At 51.5% G+C, this 21,987-nt stretch overlaps 1 protein-coding gene across 3 annotated transcripts in view; it reads right to left on the minus strand.

The window, feature by feature from the left end:
- ZCCHC14 (zinc finger CCHC-type containing 14) overlaps positions 1-21,987 on the minus strand; it is a 58,430-nt gene that overhangs the window by 21,457 nt on the left and 14,986 nt on the right. For 2 of the 3 annotated variants that reach the window (XR_005780910.1, XM_040443281.1), the window contains exons 2-3: positions 13,161-13,284; positions 1,631-1,704 (exon numbers count right to left, since the gene is read on the minus strand). Coding sequence is in view for 2 of the 3 variants with exons in the window: in XM_040443281.1 (XP_040299215.1) it covers positions 1,631-1,704; positions 13,161-13,284 (198 nt within the window). In the remaining variant the exon portion in view is untranslated. Of the gene's footprint in view, positions 1-1,630; positions 1,705-13,160; positions 13,285-21,534; positions 21,758-21,987 lie in introns of those variants that run through there. The other variant, XM_040443282.1, reaches the window with a different exon arrangement.

Here is a 21,987-nt window from a genome sequence, read left to right on the forward strand (position 1 = left end):
ACACTTCAGCTTACCCACTGGGACAGAAACGTCTTCAACTACACACCTCACCCGTGTGACGGCATCCACACCGGGCGACGCTCCCAGGTCCGGTGCCGCCAGCTCGGAGCTGCCCGTGGCCACAAGGCCGGGGCTCCAGGCTCCTCTCGGAGTCGTGCAGCTCACCTGCAGGGGACTCAGGGCACTGCGTCCCCATTCTTGCCAGCCCGCTGCCTCCCTACCCCTGACCATCACTCCCTCCTCCAAGGGGCCACAAGAGGCTAAGTGTGTGTTTCACCAAAGCTCGTGTCTTCAGAGAGAAGGTGTGGGCATCGTGTCGGACACAGTCACCACACCTCCCACAAGCCCAGGTCGTGGGCCCAAGGACGGGGGCAGATCGAAGCCTAGCATGACTAGATGGGCTGAGTGGGGCCTCCTAGCCCAGAACGGCTCCACCCCACGGAGGCGGGGGACCCCTAGGGGAGAGATGGCAGAGAGGCGCAGAGCACGAGGGACAGGAAACGTGCTCAGGGTCCCAGGGACCTGCTAAGTCCCGCCCCTTTGAGGCCTTAAAGATTTCAGGATTCCAAGGTTCTCCTGTTGCTGAGACGTGGGTGTCAGTCCCAAGTTTTGACAACCTCCAAAACCTTAGGCAAGTCTTTCCCGTATATTCGAAGACACATGCATAGCAGAACAGGAACAACGGATCCCCATAATGCAGTGTATCTCCCAAATCAAAAGAAGATTTTATTCTTTAGTGGTAAAAGTATTTCAAGTATTTCAATGTAGCTGCTGAAAAATTAGTGAACCACACACAGCATGCATACTAGATACTAACCAGAAGCTTTGATTCCTGAGAACACTCCCCACAAGGATGCAGGAAGCAGGTTTCCTTGTCAATCAGTATTCAGGCACATGGTCAAAGGAGAACCTCACACAACATGGCGGGTAAGAAACGGAACCGTGGGGACATGGCCACCAGAATACATTTCCCAGCCTTTTCTGCAGCTAAGTGGGACCAAGAAACTCAGTTTGGGTCAACAAAACAGAAACAGAAGTACCTGTGGCTGCTTTAGGAATGTTCCTTAAAAGAAAGAGAAAAGTAAACTTTCCCTTCCTCTTCTTGCTACCTGGAATGAAAATGTGACGACTGGAGCCCTGGCTGCCACACTGGACCGTGAGGCTCGGGGTTGCACCCCAGGGGATCAAAGCAGTCGGCTGGGAGAGCCCAGGCCCCGAAGGACCTCCCCAGCTTGCCTCCTGGCACACTCTGAGGCCACCGAATCACCGTTACTGTGTGCCTCCAATCCTAATACACAGCGTGTCTCAATTTTCACACGGAGTCTCTGCTTCAGCCAACTCTGGTGAGCAGCCAGCAGCAGCTGAGCACAGCAGTCTAGACGACGCTTAGCACTCGGGCTGCCGAGGCCCGGTTGTGGGGGGAACAGCCGCACAGGCTGGAGACGGCCCGCCCGCGGCCCACGCCTGGCTTTCTGCCCCCCCCCCCCCCCACGACACTGGCACGGTGCTTGGCTATAAGGCCCATCTTCCCTTTAGATAAATCAAAGTATCTGATCACGGCAAAGGTTTTCATCCTATCCCTCAGAGGAGAAAAGGGGGAAAAAAACCAAAACGAAACATGACATCTTACCTCAAAGGAACATTCAACATTTCTTTCATTTTTTGTGTGTGACAATCCCTTCAGGTCTATCTTTTCAACACTCACTGTAAAAGCAAAAAACAACAACAACAACAACAGACAAAATTATAAAAGTGAAATAACACTTGAAGTACATATTAGTTAGCATTTGGTATTTCAGTAATTTTCAAAATGAGGCTTTTGAGGCCAGCGCAGTCCACTCTCCTCTGCGGCGTGCTCGCCTGGGAAGAGGAACTGAGGAGGGGGGCAGAGCAGTCACACGCAAGAATAGTGGTGAATTGAAAAGCAGAACAGAAAAAAACGGGCAAAAATTCAAATCCTAGAAAAGGAAGAGAACGGTACTCGCAAAGAGAACGTAAGTTGACTTGAATGCACAAGAGCACAGCCTCTAATTATGACTAAGGACCAGTTCTGATCCGTTCTGGTTTCTGAAAAACTAACGCGCCTTGTCTTCGGCTGTGATTGTCTCAGACACCAGTGCCCAGACAGTCCCATCTGGGTCTCTTCATCAACAGATACGGATATCCTTCTGGGACAGGGCCAGGCCGGAGGGGTTCAAGGCAGCGGTTACGGAGGAAGTGACGAAGGTTCCTAGCCTCGGAAGACCAGAGAGGGCCTGTCCGAGGCCGCAGCCACACAGACGGACAGTGGCAGAGGAGAGACCGAAGCACCGTGAGAACTTCCTGCAGACATCAGTCCCGCCCCTCCCTGCCACTTACAGGGGTGCCTTCTCCTTCTGCTCAAAACTAAGTGGTACAGGGGCACCTGGGTGGCTCAGTCGGTTAAGCGTCTGACTTCGGCTCAGGTCATGATCTCACCATTCCCGAGTTTAATCCCCGCATCGGGCTCTGTGCTGACAGCTCGGAGCCTGGACCCTGCTTCGGATTCTGTGTGTCCGTCTCTGCCCCTCCCCTCCACTCACGCTCAATCTCTCTCCCTCCCTCAAAAATGAATAAACATTAAGAAAGAAAAACTTAAAAACACTTTAAAATGGTACAATCAGGTTCCCAGCACTTAAGCTTAAGTTTGAAGATGCAAATTAAGTTTGTAAAATGCAAATATCTGAGCACAAATACGTGTTGAAGATAAAACAGGCATTTACAAACACGATACAGTTTGCAAACTCCCAAACCACACGAAGGGCAGTAAGTCCTATTTCCGATTCAAATAGCAAAGTTCCTCAAGTGCTCCTGTAACTGCTTCCTCCAGTGTATGTTTCTTGCAGATGGGGACAGTCTAGTCATCCACCCTGTGGCTAGTCAGGCAAGACCATGACGGATACAGAGCTTCAAGACGTGCGGGTCGTACGCCCCTTCCCCCATTTCACTGCTCGCTATTCCTAGACATGCCTTGGCAGTGGACTATGGGGACCTCTACAGAGCTTTAAAATCTCACTGTGCAACGTAAAACACTTGATGTCAACTTCTGAAACGATTACGCTCCACGTCCTGCGGACGCCCAATGCCCCGGACCGCCACGCGAACAGTCTTCCAACGTCTTCTCCAAGAACACCAGTGCCCGAAGGTGTTCACGGGCATGCCCAGAAAGCTTCACAGTCAAAGAGCCTGGAGGAAGGGGCGCCGTGGTGGTTCAGTTAAGGGTCCGACTCTTGCTTTCGGCTCAGGTCATGATCTCTGCGCTGAGTGCAGAGTCTACTTGGGATTCTCCCTCCCTCTCTCTCTCTCTTTCTCTCTCTCTCCCCCTCCCTCCCTCTGCCATCCTCTTTCTCTCAAAATAAATAAATACACACACACAAAAAAAAGCCTGGAGGAGAAAAATTCGAGAAACTGTCCATGTACATAAGCACATCAAAGGCTCTGAGCAGTCCTGCAATGAATAAATCAGTTCTTATTAACAATTCCCCAGTTTTTTGGGCCACAGAACTCTTTCTTCCCTTACTGTGAACAGACCTCCCAGAGAACAACAAACTGCTCTGTGCAACTTGCTCTGGGGAGGGTTCTAACCCCTGCGGTGCCCGATGCTGTTGCCACTAACCACATGTGACCACTTAAATTTGTATTAATTACAACGGAATAAAATTAAAAATCCAATTCTTCGGTTGCACTAATCACATTCTAAGTGCTCAACAGCCAGATGTGGCCAGTGGCTGCCATACCATACGGCAGAGACACAGAACATTCGGTCACCGTTGAGGGTTCTAGTGGGCAACACTGTTCTGAGCAGGGCTGGCGGACTAGAGGCTGCCCCCGGCCTATGTAAATGGCTCTGCCGGCACACAGCCATGCCATTTGTTTACACATCGTCGGTGGCTGCTTTCCACCCCACGACAGCAGAGCCCAGTAGTTGCGCCAGAAACCCTATGCTTCCTAAAGCCAAAAATATTTACTATCTGGATCTGAGCAGAAAAAATGTGCGATCCTTGCTCTAAAACCAACAATTGTTCATTCACCAACATGTCCCGTCAGGTTCCTGCTGTGCGCAAGGTCAAACTCCAGGGGCTGGGCACAGAGCAGAAAACACAAGAGGCGGGTCCCTGCACTCCAAGGTTATGGGCTGTTGCTGGAAAGACCTTTCACTTGCTGAAGTGTTCTCTCCTAGGCCTCCCTCACTTTGTGAAGTTGCATCAGGGTCGATATGCACCTTGGGAGATTCTAGAACCTATTCGGTTTGGAGTATTTTAAGCTTAAAATAGCACCTTACAGGAAGGAACTACTCTAAAAAAAAAAACCCCAAAAAACAAAAAAGCGTTTATTTCCTTTCTGGCAAAACAAAGAAAACACATTTTGAGGTTGCACACCTCCTTATTTTCACTCAGTGAAATCGCATGCTGTTCCTGTCTGGCTTCCTCAGTCAGAACGTCAGCAAATAAACAGCTTTTCTGTTTCCCCGATCAGTATTTTTTAAAACTTACCCACATGACATCACTCTTACCCAGAACTTCCCCCTTTTCAAACAAGAGAACATACGAAGTCAATGAACACAGAAAAATGCAGTCAGCATTCTCCCTGGCCACAGGACAGCAACGTGCACCTAAATGTTCCAGGATTTAATATTTGGATTTATGCAAAAAAGTAAAAAGAGAAAACCCCATCTGGCCTGAAAGCGGAAGTGACTCATATCTGGACAGGACAATGTGAAAAGCAGATGGACGTTATTCAGCTGTTCGCAAATAACAGAGGCTTCTGGAACTCCCGGGCTGCAGGCTGGGAGGCGGGAGCAAGCGCCCCGGGCCGGCGCCACCACCCCACCTGCGGGCAGCCGAGCTCTGCTCCCGGAATCCACCTGCGGTGGGATTCTCCCTGAGAAGGCACCTGCGGCCACGCGGGGCCTTGCGGCAGGTGTGGGGGCGAAAGTGGCTGATGTGGGGCGGGGGTAGGGGACGTTTAATTAGGCTTCAAAGATGGCTAAACATGCTGTCAATTTTGGAGCTCAGATTAAAGACCATGATCACGAAAATGAAAACACGGACAGACACTTGTCAAATTAACTAAGAGTTCACAAACTGCACGTGTAACGTGGCTTTAGCTGTTTTAAAATGTAGAAGAAAGACTAAGTTACCGAAACTGACAGGGACTGTTGTGCTTGGTGGTGGAATGAGGAGTAGTTTTTCCTAAATCTCATGATTTTAGAAGGTACTCACTCCCACATACACACAAACATCTAGTCATGATCCGCTGCTCCACTGGTAAAGTGACCCTGTCCCTCGCGCCTCCCCGGTCAGTCCCACAGACGGTCATCGGCCAGGCAGACGGGAAGTCTCACGACCTTCTGAAGAGTGCAAGCAAACGTGGCTAAATCTCAGGGGCTAGAGGTCGACCCGCCACGAGGGGGTGGGATCTGCACTGCCCACAAAGACGCCGAGACTGCAAGGCCGAGGCCACAGGAGCACTCGAGAGGTGGACGGGGCTGCGGAGAAACGGGCTGGGGTCCGGACGGGACACAGGCGCGCCCGCAGAGGACCTGTGGGGCCAGGGCCAGGGCACCCGAGTCTGGCACCCGAGTCTAGACCAGCCTGCTCGCTCACACTGAGCTGAGAAAGCATAGGCAGATGCGTGTGCTCCTAAAATTCTGTTTGTTCTAGCTTTCCTCCTTTTCTCACTCAAGACGTACGTGAGGAATCCTGTCAGTCCTGCAAGTCAGACCACAAGGCGGCCTTCGGCCTTCGAAAAAACATCAACTTGCACTGAACTACCACTTTTGTACCTGGATCGATACCTAATTTCAAAAACCGATACACTCAAGTAACTGGAAAAGGAGGGAGGGGGCTCGCGTGGAAGAGAACAAGGGCACCGCCGGCCCCCCCAGGCACAGGCTCCAGCGTCCCGAGGCAGGACTGGGCATCTGGATGAGGGCGGGGCTGGCAAAAAGTCACAGACGGCCCAGACTGAGCCAGACCCAAAGGCCTCGCAGCCGGCAGCCACCAAGCCAGGACCAGGAACACACCGTCTCGATGCCAGCCCTGGGGGCTCCTGGTTAAAGCTGCCACGCTCGAAGGGCCACCTTTGCTGCCAAGCATCTTCAGGTGATTTTCGAGCACTGTCACATCATACTTATATATCAGACAACTAGAGATAACGGCTTTAGTGTGTTCCAAGAATGAGTCGCTCTTTTGAAACTTTCCCTCTTTCGACCCTAAACTTTCCTGGAAAAAAGTGGGTAGTTGGAGCTTTTCGGCCATAGATCTTTTACTTGATTTCAAGGTATCTTTGGTCAAACAGTTTAATTTCTTTCCTTTTTTTTTTAAATGTTTATTTTCTAGAGAAAGAGAGCAAGTGGGGGGGGGGGGGCCGCGGGGGGGAGGGCAGAGGATCCAAAGCGGACTCTGCACTGAAAGCAGATAGTCCGATGCGGAGCTCGGAGCTCGAACTCGTGGACCGTGAGATCATGACCTGAGGCAAAGTCGGATGCTCCACTGACTGAGCCACCCCGGCCCCCTAACAGTTTAATTTCTACATGTCCCACACGGGAAACCCCTTCCCAACTTACCAAAACTATGCCACGAGCAACTACAGTCAGGAAAGCATCATTTATGACTGTGGGAAAAGATGAAAAAATCACCCTCCCCCCCACCCCTCACAAACATCCCCTTTTGAGTCCTATACAACGGACCCCACGGCTTCCCACTTAAAGAAAACAGAACCAGAATAACATTTAAGATGCATCCCGCTGAAATTTTTATCACTGGAATTTAGTTTTTCACTTGAAACCTGACAAACTGTATTCTTCAAAGCCTCAGCTGAATAACAATGTTCCTCAAATATCGACTTTCTCCCTTCCATTTGGTTGTCTGTGTTAATGGGGATCATTTTTAGAAGCACTTCTCTGGCTGTTGTTAAAATCTTAGCATTCACTACTACGTTGATTAAACTGAGCCTCCTTTCTGACACCTTTTCTAGGGACATACCATGTTATAGTTAAAAACTCCATAATTTGTTTTTCTTTCTTTTTTTTTTTTATCATCTTAGCTACCTTGTATTAAATTTGTTAGGTCTCCAGAAACTGAAATAAAAACAAGAGTGATGCATGGCATGATCTAAAAAATGTAAAGCTGAGGGGCGCCTGGGTGGCGCAGTCGGTTAAGCGTCCGGCTTCAGCCAGGTCACGATCTCATGGTCCGTGAGTTCGAGCCCCGCGTCAGGCTCTGGGCTGATGTCTCGGAGCCTGGAGCCTGTTTCCGATTCTGTGTCTCCCTCTCTCTCTGCCCCTCCCCCGTTCATGCTCTGTCTCGCTCTGTCCCAAAAATAAATAAAAAAAACGTTGAAAAAAAAATTAAAAAAAAAAATGTAAAGCTGATAAAAGAGATTTCTCAAGTAGCAAAAATAGGAAATAAACATGCACATATTCCATTTCAATGGTTAGTGATATGGCACTTGATCTAAGGGCCCGAGGAATTTCACTTATTTGTATATTAAGGCAAACATTCTATTCAGCCTTAGTATGTACCAGGCACAGCACTAACCACGAGTGACATAAACATTGCAAAGTTCAAAGCAGTAATGTCTGAGCCGGACTCCAAAGGGAGGAGCCCATCTGGGCAGAGGGACAGAATGACCAAGGTTCAGGAAGGACAGAGAATGGCGTCTGCACAAGTTTGCTCGTGGCTGGAGCCAGGAACTCGGAGGAGTGACGAGACCAGAGCAGGGACATGAGTAAACGTCACAGGGAGACACAGGCACAGACAAGGCAAGCCCACAAGCCCCAAGATAGGCCTCCTCCAGGCAGGTCAAGGTAAGCCCATGGGATCTGTTGCCACATGGGCTCAGTCTGAAACGTCTCTTTCAAGCTCAGAGACCTTGGGCAGATACTCAATCCCTGAACGAAAGGAACACCTATTCCCATTTCACGGGACTGTGATATCACCTAGGTGCACACATTTTGAGGATGGTGCCTGGCGGTCAATGCTGTGACAGCAGCTGCCACCGTGCGTGCCATGACATGCTTCCTAAATGGGAGGACTGTGGCCCAGCCACAGAGCAGGTCCCTGCTTGGGGATGGACTAGGCAGGAGAACCCACAGGCGGCAGAGGGGATGGTGGCCACAGTGACAGGAAGAAGACTCCATGATGGCCCCCTGGGGCCACACCAGGGCTGTGAGGCTGAGCCCCTCGTGTGGAACAGGGACGCCTGAAGGTCAGCACCAATCACGTCTGCGGGAAACTCATCGCAGCGGTGGCAAGGGAAGTGACGGGTCCATCTGGGCACATGGGTAGAGGCACCAGCAGGCCACCTTGGGGAAAATATTCACAGGGATCTGGGGTCCCGAGCAAGGGTCTCAGCTGAACTCTCAGATCTGAAAGTCATCAACAGATCAACAGAAGAGGCTCAGACAGAGCGGGAATGGGCGACAGAGGGGCCCGGGCTGCATCGGCCTCTCAGGAGTGGATGAGGAGGAATTTGAAAGGAAACAAACACAGATAAGAGGAGGAGTGGGAAGCGTGTTACCGGGAGACCCGCGGAGCACGCACACCAACACTTTTGTGTGCATGATGGTCCACCACTTAAAAATGGAAAGAAACCAGGGGAGGACAGAGCTGGGGGGTCAGATACCAAGAGAAGAGCTGACCTGTCGTCACCTCTCACGAGCACAGCTTCAGAGAGGGGGTTGCTCAGAAGGTCGCAGAGAATCCCCTGCTCTTCCTGAAGCAGGGCTGGGGGCATGGGGTGGGCGTGCGTGCACGGGACACACACAACCACAGCCCGCGGGACATGTCGGGGGGCTAAGTGGCGTCCTGGAAAATGTCTCACAGCTGGCTGGGGGACAGCCCCTCACTCGTAGCAAGTTCTGACGTCACCACGGCTGACTTCATGCCATCAACAGGACATCGAGAGACTAAACAACGCCCTACACTTTGAACGACTGATATAGGCCAGCACGAGTGGCTTCGGTACTGAGCACGCTGCAAACACCGCTGAGCACACCGCGAGGTTCGCAGGCCCCCCCCCCCACCCCGTGAAGTGGGTCAACAGTAACTCAAGGTAAGGGCTGAAAAGGTAAAGACGTCCACTGTCATCCCTGTAGCTTCTCTCCATGGGGACTCAGACAGCTGAGCCCTGTTGTCTTAAGGAAGCCACTTGGGATGGATCAGCTTGACTCCTACGTCTCCGAGTCAGACTTTCTTTAGGGGATGAGAAACGGCCACCCGGATAACTCTGTTCTGTGGTTCAAGTGAGAATCATTGCCTGAGGAATGTAAGCAACCAGTTTTCCAAAAATAATTAACAACGCGAGAAAGCACAGCCAAAGAGTCAAAAGAACTTGCTTGGAAATGCACCAAACAATGCCATGTCTTAAAAAGAAATGCAATGTCCTCGTGGGTGGGGAGATGGGCAGATAAGGGAAGCAGCAGGTAAAATGAAATCATGGAATCTGGATGGTAAGTACTTGCTGTAAAAGTCTCAACTTCACTGGATGTTTCAAAGTCTTAATAAAATGTTGAAAAGAGTCAACAGAGAAATTAAAATGATCAAAACGCCTCAGCTCCAAAAGCACCTTTGAGTCCCCAGTGCAGCCCCAAAACAGTAACCTACTACTGGTGTTTTAGAATTTCGGTTTTATTATCACGCTGCTTATTAGAATTCCTGCTCTAATTCTCTGCGGCGGGTTTTGTGTCGCCAAAAGGATGAGACTTTAGGAGTTCAAATTTTACGTTTGCTTCCGTCATAATGTTGCTACGGGACAAACACAAAATCCTCAGGGGCACCCAACACAAAGCATCTATTTAAGTAAAAAAAAAAATAACAATAATTTAAAAAATCCCAGTTTTAACTTATAATATGATAAATACCTATATGTATACACTACATAAACAAAAACTCTTTGGAATCCTTAAGTTTAAGAATGCAAAGGGGTCTTGAGACCAGGTTTTAGAACCTCTGGCAAATGGCCTGCAGTGTAATTAAGTTTACTGTGATGTTCAGCCTCATACAAGGATAATTTTTTAAAATAATCATTCCAACCAAGAGAACCAAGTTACAGGACTTCTTTCACCGAGAGTATCATTAAAAGTAATTCCAATCTCACCTTGTACTTTAGAACTGTTTCCCTAAGTCTCGGTAACAATGAACCGCGATGTGTGGGTTTGGGGGAAACGCATGGCAGCCCCGAGCAATTCAAGGCCCCATCAGGAACACGTGGCCCACTACCCACTGCTGAAGCCACATGTGCAAACTGCTGTCCTGTGCTCCCTACCCCGGTACTTGAAGGTCTTCACGATACGGGGCACGGGGAAAAAGGACACGATCACTCTCAACACCAACTTTGCAGACCACCACCCTGAACACAATTTGGGGACCGCAGTCAGTTTCCAGCTGCCTCTGAACTTTCATACAAAACAGACGTGAAAGTCTGACCTCTTTTATCGCTAGGGACTTCCAAGGAAGTAGAGAAAAGTCAAAACACAAGTAGAATGCAGAAAAGACAGCAAGAAAACCCTACAGTAATAACACACTGACTTCGGGTTTTGCCAGGAGCGTCACAAGAAGTGTGACTGTGAAAACCAACCTCACTGTCCCCCAATTTCTGGGCAGAAGAAACATATTACGTAGGACCCCCGAATGGAGAATGCAGTGGACAGCCAAGGAGGCCTGGCTTACATGCTTCACTCCACCAATGCTAACACCAGCTCATCCGTGGGCTCTCGGTGCGCCACAGCACGCGGACAAGGGAAGGCCAGGGAGCATAGATCTTCCAATTATATTTAAAAAACAGGAATGAGGTGTCTTGATAATTATGCCTCAAGGAAAAAGCACAATGGTAAAGAAGAAGCCATCCCTCTGTATTGGGACAGTGCAGGGCACAGGTCCAAGCTGGACAGCGGAGGGACAAAGGAAACACCACCTCATCGGAAGGCACTTCTCCCAGGACGACACGTACAAGGAAAAAGGATGAGAGCAGTTCTGGAGGGAAAAGTCCTTACAACTGAGTGACAACTATCCACCCTGGAGGCAAGGCCCTGCTGCGTCTTCAGAACAACAGCCTCATCCAGGAGCGGACCGTGCTCCCAGGGCTGCTATGAGGACGCGCTGCTTTAACACCTGAACCTATCTACACACATAAACGTGGCAGAGCAGTTAGGATGTAGCTATTCCTGGCACGTATGACCTAAGTTAGGGATGAGTGGCTCTTGTGATTTGGTCAGAATGGGGCTTTATTTTTTTGTTAAAAAATTAAAAAAAAAAATTTTTTTTTCAACGTTTTTATTTATTTTTGGGACAGAGAGAGACAGAGCATGAATGGGGGAGGGGCAGAGAGAGAGGGAGACACAGAATCGGAGACAGGCTCCAGGCTCCAAGCCATCAGCCCAGAGCCTGACGCAGGGCTTGAACTCACGGACCATGAGATCGTGACCTGGCTGAAGCCGGACGCTTAACCGACTGCGCCACCCAGGCGCCCCTAAAAAAATTTTTTAATGTTTATTTATTTTGCGAGAGAGAACGCATGAGCAGGGTAGGGTCAGAGAGAGAGGGAGACAGAGAATCCTAAGCAGGCTCCGTGCCGTCAGCGCAAAGCCTGACGCGGGACTTGAACTCAAGAACCGTTAAATCGTAACCTCAGATAAAGTCGCAGCGTCAACCAACTGGGCCACCCAGGCGCCCTTGAGGGTTTTATTTTAAAAACAAAGTATTTATTGGGGTACCTGGGTGGCCCAGTTGGTTGAATGTCCAACTCGTGATTTCGGCTCCAGTCACGATCTCCCAATTCGTGGGCTCAAGCCCCACATGGGGCTCTGTGCTGATAGTGCAGAGCCTGCTTGGGATTCTCTGTCTCCCTCTCTCTGTCCCTCCCCCTTCTGAAAATAAATAAACATTTAAAAAAAACAAAACAAAAAAACCCGATTTATTAAACATCCGTGAGGAACACTGTGCCTGAGATACAAACAAAAGGGGAAAAAGGCGAGTGAGGGAAGCAAAGGGTGGCCTTAAGTGTCCTGGGCCTCTTCATCACAAGTCCCCGTCCTACACATCACCTCACTCGCCTCCTGTAAGTCCCCACGCCGCCACTCAGCCTGCCAAATGTATAGTAAGCGCAACTCTGGGACTGTCCAGCTGGTGCAGGAACCAAGGACACTCAGCTTCGTCTGAGACGTGCCCTCTGTCCTCTCCAGAATGGCGCTGTCCAATATAGCGGCCGCTCTCCACACTGAGCCATCGCGGTTGCAATGGAAATGAAATAAAGATAAACTTTCGGGGGGCGCCTGGCTCAGTTGGTTAAGCATCTGACTTTGGCTCAGGTCACGGTCTCACGGTTCGTGGGTTCGAGCCCCACGTCGGGCTCTGCGCCAACGGCTCAGAGCCTGGAGCCTGCTTTGGATTCTGGGTCTCCCAGTCTCTCTGACCCTCCCCCACTCACGCTGTCTCACGCTCTCTCTCGCTCTCTCTCTCTCTCTCTAGCGCTCAAAAATGAGTAAACATCAAAAATAATAATAATAGGGGCGCCTGGATGGCTCAGTCGGTTGAATGTCTGACTTCAGCTCAGGTCATGATTTCACAGTCCGTGAGTTCGAGCCCCACGTCGGGCTCTGTGCTGACAGCTCAGAGCCTGGAGCCTGTTTCAGATTCTGTGTCTTCCTCTCTCTCTGAACCTCCCCCATTCATGCTCTGTCTCAAAAATCAATAAAGGTTAAAAATTTTAAAAAAATAGTAATAATAATAAATGAATGATGAACTTTCAGGTCCTCGGTTGCATGAGGCACATTTCAAGTGCTCAAAAGGCACATGTGGCTGCTGGCCACTGAGTGAGTGCGGATTGAGAATGGTACATGATCTCTGTAGAAAGTTCTATAGGGTAGTGCTGCTCTACGATTTAGGACTTGTTTTGGTGTGGGGGCAGGGAGGAGGGTGCAGCAACTTTCATTTTTCCCCTTAATAAACATCAATATTTGAGATTTTTACAGCCAAGATATATATGTTCGTATGTTGCTTAGAGAATTTAGAAAAACAACGCACCTTAACCAAGATGTTTACAAAAGAGGAGAAAGTATTTAACCAGACACCATCACACAGATCTGTTTTGCACACTCCAGTGTGCCTTCTTCCTTGGGCCCCTCGCAGACATAGACTCACCTTTGGAGTGTTTCCCCACAGTCCTCTTGGGCAGCGACTCCTCCGTGGAATGTGCTGATGTGTGTAGTGCGTTCTCCAAACTATTACTCACGCTGCTGACGGGAGCCTCGGTTCTTGGAGTTACCTGGGAGGACAAAGAAGTCATATTTTCTCCCATTTGGTTCACGTGGAATGACTGTTCACTGTTACCTGAAAGTCATTTATGTTCATTGTAGTTTCAAAAGTGTATACAAAGCATATATATAAAAGCACACATACGTACACCTTCTAGAGGAGACGGATATGAAGCTTCTTGAAAACACCACTCCTACAGTAGCGTACTAACAAGCACTTCCCGCGAAAGAAGATGCTGCCCGTGTCCCACGCACCGCTGCGATGCAGCGGCAGCCTGGGCACCTGCAAGTACACGTGGGAGCTTGGGCCTGTGCCAGCGGTTCAGTCGCCTGCCCGGGAACCACGTCAGCCACGCTTCATGAATTACACACCTCTACCTGAGTAGAACCTTGTATTTTATTTCTTCAAGTCATACAGCTCCCTCTAAAATTAATTACACAGCAGGACTCAACTCTGTCCCGTAAAATCTTGAGTAAATGATAAAATACTCTGAACAGAACAGTAAAGAAGGAAATACGACTGGATCTCTGTGGGGCACGTATTCTAGCATCACATGACGATCCTACTTCTAGGAATTACTTGCACAAAGCACCTACTCCTGAGAAAAGTACGGGGGGCTGGGGGCGGGGGGCGGCACTCACAGCCGCGGCGCCTGTAGGAGTGAAAACAGAAAGCCTCTGAAGCAGCTGTGGATAGAGACCCGACCAGACGAAGGACGGCAGGCGCACAGGCGGCCGTGGCACCGGGGGCACCGTGGCGGCAGCTCCGCAGGGAACTGAGCTCAGGCTTCCCCTCCCCTCCAGCCCCTGCCCGCGGGGAGGGGGCTCTGTGCGAATGTGCCGGAGGCAGGAGGGGACCCTGGGCACCTGGGGTGGGGACAAGAACTATCCCCCCGCCCCCACCCCCGTAACGAGTGTCAGTACCTGAAAATTTACAGCCAAAACACACATAGTACTTGTAGGATTCGGAAGAGGAGGTGACTAGTACTTGACTTGTTCAGAGTCACAATTTAGGACGTGTCAAAATCTCAAAGGATAATAAAGTTGAGATTTTCAAGTTTATCAAGAGAGGTGTGAGTTTTAAAGGGTGAGAAACACTATGCTCCACACACAGGGCAGGGGGAGGTTTGGGGGAGAAGAGGAGCAGGACCCCTGGTCCCCATCCTCCCCTGGAGTCGCCGGCCCCTCGTTTCATTAGTTGGCTTCACCAGCGGGAGGCCAGGGGGCGCCCACCGGAGGACACCGTGAGCCCACCGCAGGCAGAGAGCCACCAGGACAGGACGGAGATGACACCACGCCTGCAGGACAGTGGACGCCACATGGCCGTGTGCCCGGCGGGCTGCCGAAGCCCCTGCAGGAGGCCTCCCCACGCACACGAGAGACGCCACGCAAGAAAAGCAACCCTGCACGGTCTAGTTCATTTGGAAGTTCACGGAACTCACGGAAATAAATCCTGACTACCCAGTACTCCTCCAAAGAGCCAAGTCTTTTGGTAACACTTACCAAGATGTTATCAAGACCGTTAAAATTTTAAATTGCTTTTATTTGTAATTTAACTAAATTGGATTATTTCCCTTAGATTTGGCAAAGTTTCATCCATTGGTCTGAATATTCTAGAAAGGAACTTCTTTCATATTGAATAAGATAACAGAACCAACAGTTAAAAAATTATTTGCGGAGCAAGATTTTTAGTTCCAAACAGCAAATATTACTTTGGGAAGCAACTCAGGAGGTTAACCTTTTAACTCTTACAATAAACCCAATGCACAACAGCTTGTGTGCTATCTGGCCTGATGCGAGTGTGCCTCCACGTCCCCTGGGCTACCCTGCTAAGTGCATCAAGTCCTCGTCCTGATGACAGGGAGGCTCAGCCGTCCGAACGACCAACCAGAGGCGCCAACCTTGCCGGCTGGTTGGTGACAAACCTCTCCCGCACAGGCGGACACACACACACCGAGACCCCGCATGCACACCACCACCCACCCTGAAGCATCCTCAACAGCCACAAAGAGAAAGGTGGCCTCCAGACTCAGCCTCTGTGGGGAAGGGGCAGGGGCAGGGACGGGACAACAGCACCACAGCCGGGACGCCTCTGCGAGCACAGCTTCAGGCACCTGGGCCCGGGGGTCTCAACCCCGGTGTGCGCTAACCTCTGGGCCTGGCAAGGACACGTGCGCCCACCCCCTGTCCCATCAGCATGTCCAGAGGGGGGCCAGGACCCTGGTCATGCCAGGCACCGCAGCCAGAGTCCGAAGCACGGTAGGCCGGTTGTCTGGTCAGCCCTTGCGGGGAGGAGGAGGAGGAGGAGGATGGGGAGGAGGAGCAGGAAGAAGCAGGAGGAGGACACCCAGGCAGAAGACAAAGCTCCTTCCGTGGGCGGGTGGCTGGGTGAGCTGATGGGGTGGGTCTGTGCACCACGGCCCCAGGGGGAGGGGGCCGGGAGGGGGAGAGCCCAGGAGTTACCCCGGAACGCCAACCACCAACATAAGCAACCACGCCCGCCAACAATATAAACACAAGAAAGAAAACTGTAAAATCATAACCAGCGGAAAAGAAATCTTTGTTCGCCTCCCTGTGCTTTCAGAACGTTTCTTCCTAGTTTTCCAAATGTTCACTTTTTCCAACCAGGCCTTTATCTTGAATTTGCTCTTTTGTTTACATTGAAAGCTCTCTTCGCCTGCATTTCCCAGAAATGCTGTGTTTGGGTTATTTTTGGTGAAGTTAATTTGCCCCATGTGACCTCCGCAGCTCAACTCAGATGCTCTCTGACTCACGCTCACAAGTGGAGCCCCAGTCATGAGCCTGATGGACACGAGAATAAAGACCTGATCGGTTCCAAATGTTGCCTCCTGCTGCGGCCACAGGAGCCACGAGAAGCACTCTCCAAGCACAAGCCTCGGCCCTTTCCACGAGGCCCCTCACTCGCTGAGCTCCTGGACCGGCTCCTCACGTCCCACCCCGACAGCCCCCCCCCCCCCCAACCTACAGGGGCCCGTGGCGTCACCGGCTCCTCCCCTCTGCTCAGCCCGCTGTGGCTACCGGGGAGGGGCCTAGGGTGCCCCCGCCCCCTCGCTGCTGTCACATCTACACCTCTCGGTGAGGACCTGTCACAGCTCAGCGAAGGAGGAACTTCCCGTGTGTCCCATTCACTGCCATGTCCTCTGCGTTTCACACAGCACCCGACGCAGCCCAGACACTTGACGAGGACCCCTGAAACAGGGCCGCCTCCTCCAGTCTTAACAAAAGTAGGATGAACCGAGCCAAAAAAGCACCTCTAGTTCAAAGGGCAGGTCCGCATGCTAAGCTCTGTACCACACAGTCGCCCGGGTATTTTGCCAGGTCTAATCAAGGGCCGCCAGGGCCGTACGTGTGAATGAAACCGGACTCCGGGGCCTGTTAGCGGCCTGAGGCACACGGTCCGCCCGGGGGCTCCTCCGGGCAAGATGTGGCCCCAGTAATAGGCCAAGGCCCCGGCTCTGGGTGCCAGCCTCCCACCGGCACCGCCGCCTAAACAGAAACGAGGCCCCTGTCCCCAAACTTCCACGTGCAAAATGCTTCTGGCGTCTGAAACTCAAGCTGTGACTCAGAAGGTCAGGTGGGGCCCGAGCCTCTGCACTTCTCTCATGCGATGCTGATGCCACCAGAGTATTTCAGGATGGTCAGAACACCCAAAGGCCCGACAACCTCCCCAGGTGGGCTGTAAAGAGGAACCCCAGCACCGCACAGACCACATCACGTGAACCCCGCGTCCCCTTCCGAGAGGGAGGGACGGAGATGCCAAAGGGCGCGCACGGGCTGGTGGCGCGGCTCCTGCCGGTGCACATGCTCCCTGCTCTCAAGGGTTTCCTCGGCGCCGGCCTCCGACGAGACCGACCCTGCAGAACACAGGTGTCCTGAAACGTGGTGTTGAAAACTCACTTTAATATTCATGGACCGGAACCACAACTTCCAGAAGAGAGTTTTAATTTTTAAAAAATCGATTTCATTAAAGATCATTCAAAGTCATTGGACAAGACAAAGCCGGGCAGAGGGCAGGGCCTGCAGCAAGCACTCGAACGTTCGACATGGCAGGGAGGGAGGGAGCTTCTCGGAAAAACCCAGTAAAGCGGTCGTTAATATGTGGAGAAACTGAAGGCTCGGTGTCCTAGTTGTGCTGTAATGTAAACGAATCTTCAGTCACCAGGGTAAGACACTGAAGGGGCTGCAGCAGGCGACAGAGAGCCCCCTTTCTCCAGAAGGCAGTGGTCTTCGACGGTGAGACCCCCCGGAGACCCTCCTGGGGAACTCCTACAAAAGACGATGGCCTTCCCTCACCATGAAGTTGGAAGTTCCCAACTTGGCCCTCAGTTGCACGCGAGCACACTCAAAACTGCTTCTCTACAAGGTCCTCCACGGCAGTGACACTCGCAGTAGCAAGACACAGCGATTCGGTGCTCGTACCGTGGGGCCGGAAAGTAGGTGATGATGACGCGTGTGTACAGAGCCATAAACGAGAGGCCGGTGAGCCAGGCTGTGCCGTGAAGGGGTGGTGAAGACGGGACTCCAGCTTAAAACGCAGGTGTGCGTGGAATGCCTGAGATGTGACACACGGCAAGAGGCCACGGAGAATAAAGGAACGGAAACGACTAGAATTATGAGCACCCTTTACACCGTTCTTACCGTGGATGCAATCTGCTTGTATCCACCCCAATCTGCTCCACCCTTCTCTTGAACAGCAGAAGCGACCGGTGCCCATCACGACTCTCCCCAAGGTCAGTGGACCAGTAGGGGGCAGTCCCAGTGCGGGTCACACCCGGGGACAGCAGAGCCCGCTCGCGGAGGCCACAGCACTGGTTCCAGCAGCCCCTGCTGGCTGTGACGGCGGCCAAGATCCAACTCGCTCAGGTCTAGTCTCCCCAGGCGCCAAGTGGGGATTAACGGTGCCTACCTCACTGGGGTTTTGTGAGAATTTCAAGTAGCGGCTGGGCAAACAGTCAATACGCAACATAATGTCCGCTGCTACCGTCACTGAGGCGGCCGGTCCGGTCGGGAAGCGGGAAGCCAGCGGCACAAGTGCCCTGGCAGAGACCAGCTCTGTGAGAACACCCGGAAGAGACACCTCGGAGGTCCTGGCGGAAAGAAAACCTCTTCCGTGAGGCTGATTCTCCCCAAGGGCAAATCGACTCCACCGTCTGTGCCCGCGGTGCCCGGGGACGGGCTCCAGACGGCCACCGGTCCCTGTGCCCCTGCGTTGGAATCGGCGGGCTCCCTTCTGCAAACACGCGTGCCGCTTTTCAAAACCGGACTTCTCCATGACAAGTGACCACTTGCTCTACAACTAGCATGTGACAGCTGACACGATTATGTGTCGCCTGAACCACAGCTCCGTGACATGCTCTTCAGGGCCAATGCTCCCACTGTTACGATGGGAGCAAACTCAGCCCCCAGTAGCAGTGGATGTAGCCATCATGCATCACGCCGGGACAGGACCTCCAGATCTACCAATCTCTCTGGGAGTTCCCTCTCCTAAGAACACAGTCGGTGACACAGTCATAGGTCTGTGCGAGGAAGTCTGTCTTAGCTTTAGAAGAGCAGAAAAGGGGTGCCTTGCACAGTGGGTGGTGTGACTCTTGACCTCAGGATTCTGAGTTCAAGCCACACATGGGGTGTAGAGATCACATAAAAATAAAATCTTTTTTTTTTTTTTTTTTTTTAGTGTGAGTGAGCAGGGAGGGGCACAGGGAGAGAGAATCTTAAGCAAGTTCCACGCTAAGCGAGGGGCCCAATGCGGGGGGGGGGGGGCTTGATCCCATGACCCTGGGATCGTGACCTCAGCAGAAACAGATGGACGCTCAACGGATGGAGCCACCCAGGTGTCCCATAAAAATAAAACCTCTCCGGGGGGCTCCGTTGGTTGAGCGTCCGACTCTTGATTTCGGCCCAGGTCGTGATCTCGTAGTTCACTCGGTTCACGGGATGGAGCCCCACGTCGGGCTCTGCACTGACGGCACAGAGCCTGCTTGGGCTCCTCTCTCTCACGCTCTCTCTACCCCTCTCACACTTGCATGTGCTCTCAAAATAAAGAAATAAACTTAAAATAAACAAATACCCAAATAAAATCCTCAAAAATAAATAAATAATGAGCAAAAAATACATATATAAATAACAAATACCCAGCAAGGTTAATATCTACACGTGTAAATACAGATCTACATGGTTAAATATTATGCAGTCTTTAAAAAATAACTTCAGAAAACAAAAGGCACAGGAATGCGTAACTTGTCAAGGGTGCACGCACACAGACACGCATTAAAGAAAGAAGAAAAATGTACCATAATGCTATAGTGTTTATCATCTTTGGGCGATTTTTAAAAAACATTTTTTCTGTTTCCCAGTTTTTCTGCAAAGAACGGTTACTCTCAGAACTAGAAACGAGTTAGAAGCCACGAAGTCTCAGCGTAAGTTAACCTCCTACAGGACGGGAACATAACAGTAAAACAGAAGCAGCTTCTGAAAACCAAACCCCGCAGCTCACCCCCGAAAGGCTGTCTCCTACTCTCAGAGGCGCTGAGGGGCCATGACAGGCGGGGCAGACGCTGCCAGGGGACCGGGCATGGGGGACAGACCAGGCAACACCTAAGCCAATTCCAAGGGAGGACGCGAACCCCGCGGCTGAGGCCGAACTGGAGAAGGAGCCACACCAAGCGGAGGAAGGGCCTTCCAGGCACAGGAACAGAAGTGTGGAGCCCCGAGCCAGAAAGGCCTTCACGCCTGAAGCTTCCTAACGCCAAGGGGCAGCAGGGCCGGGCCCTCGGGGACAGGAGTGAGTTAGTTCCACAGGCTCTACACACCGAGTCATTGATTTCCAGTCTATCTTCCAAGCAACTCACCTCCACACCGGAAAGAATACCATCTGCTAAATACTCCTAACTCAATGGGAAAAAATACATAAAATCAAAAAGCAAAGTGATTTGTAAGCATTTTACTAAAATAGTAATTATGCGTCTCTCAAAACCAGAAAAAGAAAGTAGACAGTTTAATAGTGAAAGCTATTTGCTGACTTAGGCCAAGTGAAAGCCAATGCTAACCAGAAACTGTTTTCCACATAAAAACGTTCCTTTTTAAAATGTCTTACCCTGCAGCTGTACTCATTAAAAATGAGAGACAAAAAAAAGATGACTGCTCAAAATCTCAGTGAAAGGTACCAAACCAAGCCCTCGGCTAGAGGGGTCCCGGCAAAGTGACCGTAAGGCCAAGTCCCGCCAGCAGCCTGCAGAGCAGGCCAGGCTCTAACAACCCGCCCAGCCCTCGCCCTACACACCCGAGCAGCTCTTACAAATTTGGATCCCAGGGCTCCCACCGCAGGCCAATGAACTAGAACCTGAGGGGGCGGGTCAGGTACGAACGGCTCCTGGCGTCCGGAACCCCCGCCAGGGAGGCTCTGCAGTGCAGACTCAGCCTGGGCCCCAAGTCAAGAGCCCCAGCTGCTAAAGATGGGATCTCCAGCCACACACACCTGCACAGCAGGTTAAAGTAGCGCCCGATCCGCACCCTCGGCGGCAGCGAGGACCTAGACAGTGGCTCTAATGGAGCCTGTCACACTGCAGGTGCTCAACAAACAGCACAATTTTGTGCAGGCGTGACACCAGGGCTTCCGTCTGAACGGCCACACCCCCGGCCTCCTAGTCTGACTGCACCTGAAACGCAGTGCCAGCAGGCTTGGTGTCTTCTCCAGGGAACAGGTGGCAAACCCAAGGTGCGGGAGGGGAGTGAAAGAACTTAGCGGTCGCTGGGGAAAGGCGCGAAGCTAGAAGGAGCAACAGGCGACCGACCTCGAGGGAGCACACAGACGCACTTTTACAAGAGGGAGTTTAAAGGGCAGGGCTGCCCGGGAACACCCAATCTTCGTAAACTCCAAGGCGACACTGCGTGGGAATCTAAAACAATGCGTTCAGGAAGACAGCACCCCCCCACTTCTGGAAAAACTTAAGTCGTGTGACCTGTGTGGGATCGAAAACGGGGAGCACCAGTCGTCGTCCCCCCTCGTGTGCACTCAGCCGCCTCCGGAAGGGCGACAGGTGAGGCACCCACCGCAGGCTGTCTGTGCCTTCAGACTTCTGACATCAGGTGCATCCTATACATGCTACGGTCACTGTGCATGTGTGTTTGGGCCAGAACGATGTTTAAATATCGGGGTTTTCTCTGAGAAACCGTCTCAGTGTCTGGCAGTAACAGGTAAGCTGTGCCACAAGGACCATTTTGGTTCCCAATATAACATTCACCTGCTGAGACGAACCGTTCAGAGCGGTCAGCACGTTAAAACGGTTGCTTGATGACCCCCGGGAGATACCGGCCACGGCAGGAGTTAGGTTACAGAGCATGCAGGCGTCCAGGACAGGAAAGGACAAGCACTGAAACAAGCTGGAAATGAGCAAGAAGCATCTGGATGAGAAGAAGAGTGTATCAAAGGTCCAGAAGGTGTCGGTAAAACACGCCCTTGGGTTTTATTTCTAGAGAAGCCACAAATCCCATTTAGTGAGTCTTGACTGGATGCCTATTAACAGCAAAACAGAGGTGCTCAGAGAGTCAGAGACCAGACCCCTATGGTTAGCCATGCAGGGAAAGGTCAGGCCAGAAGCGGCTCAACTGGATTGAACAGAAAAGACACAGAGGCCAAGAAATTCCAGACTGACCTCCTACAACAGATACAGCAGATCCTCCATCAACAGGTAAAT

Source organism: Herpailurus yagouaroundi, unplaced genomic scaffold, assembly GCF_014898765.1.
Source record: "Herpailurus yagouaroundi ecotype Mexico unplaced genomic scaffold, PumYag 190, whole genome shotgun sequence".
Taxonomy (NCBI): domain Eukaryota; kingdom Metazoa; phylum Chordata; class Mammalia; order Carnivora; family Felidae; genus Herpailurus; species Herpailurus yagouaroundi.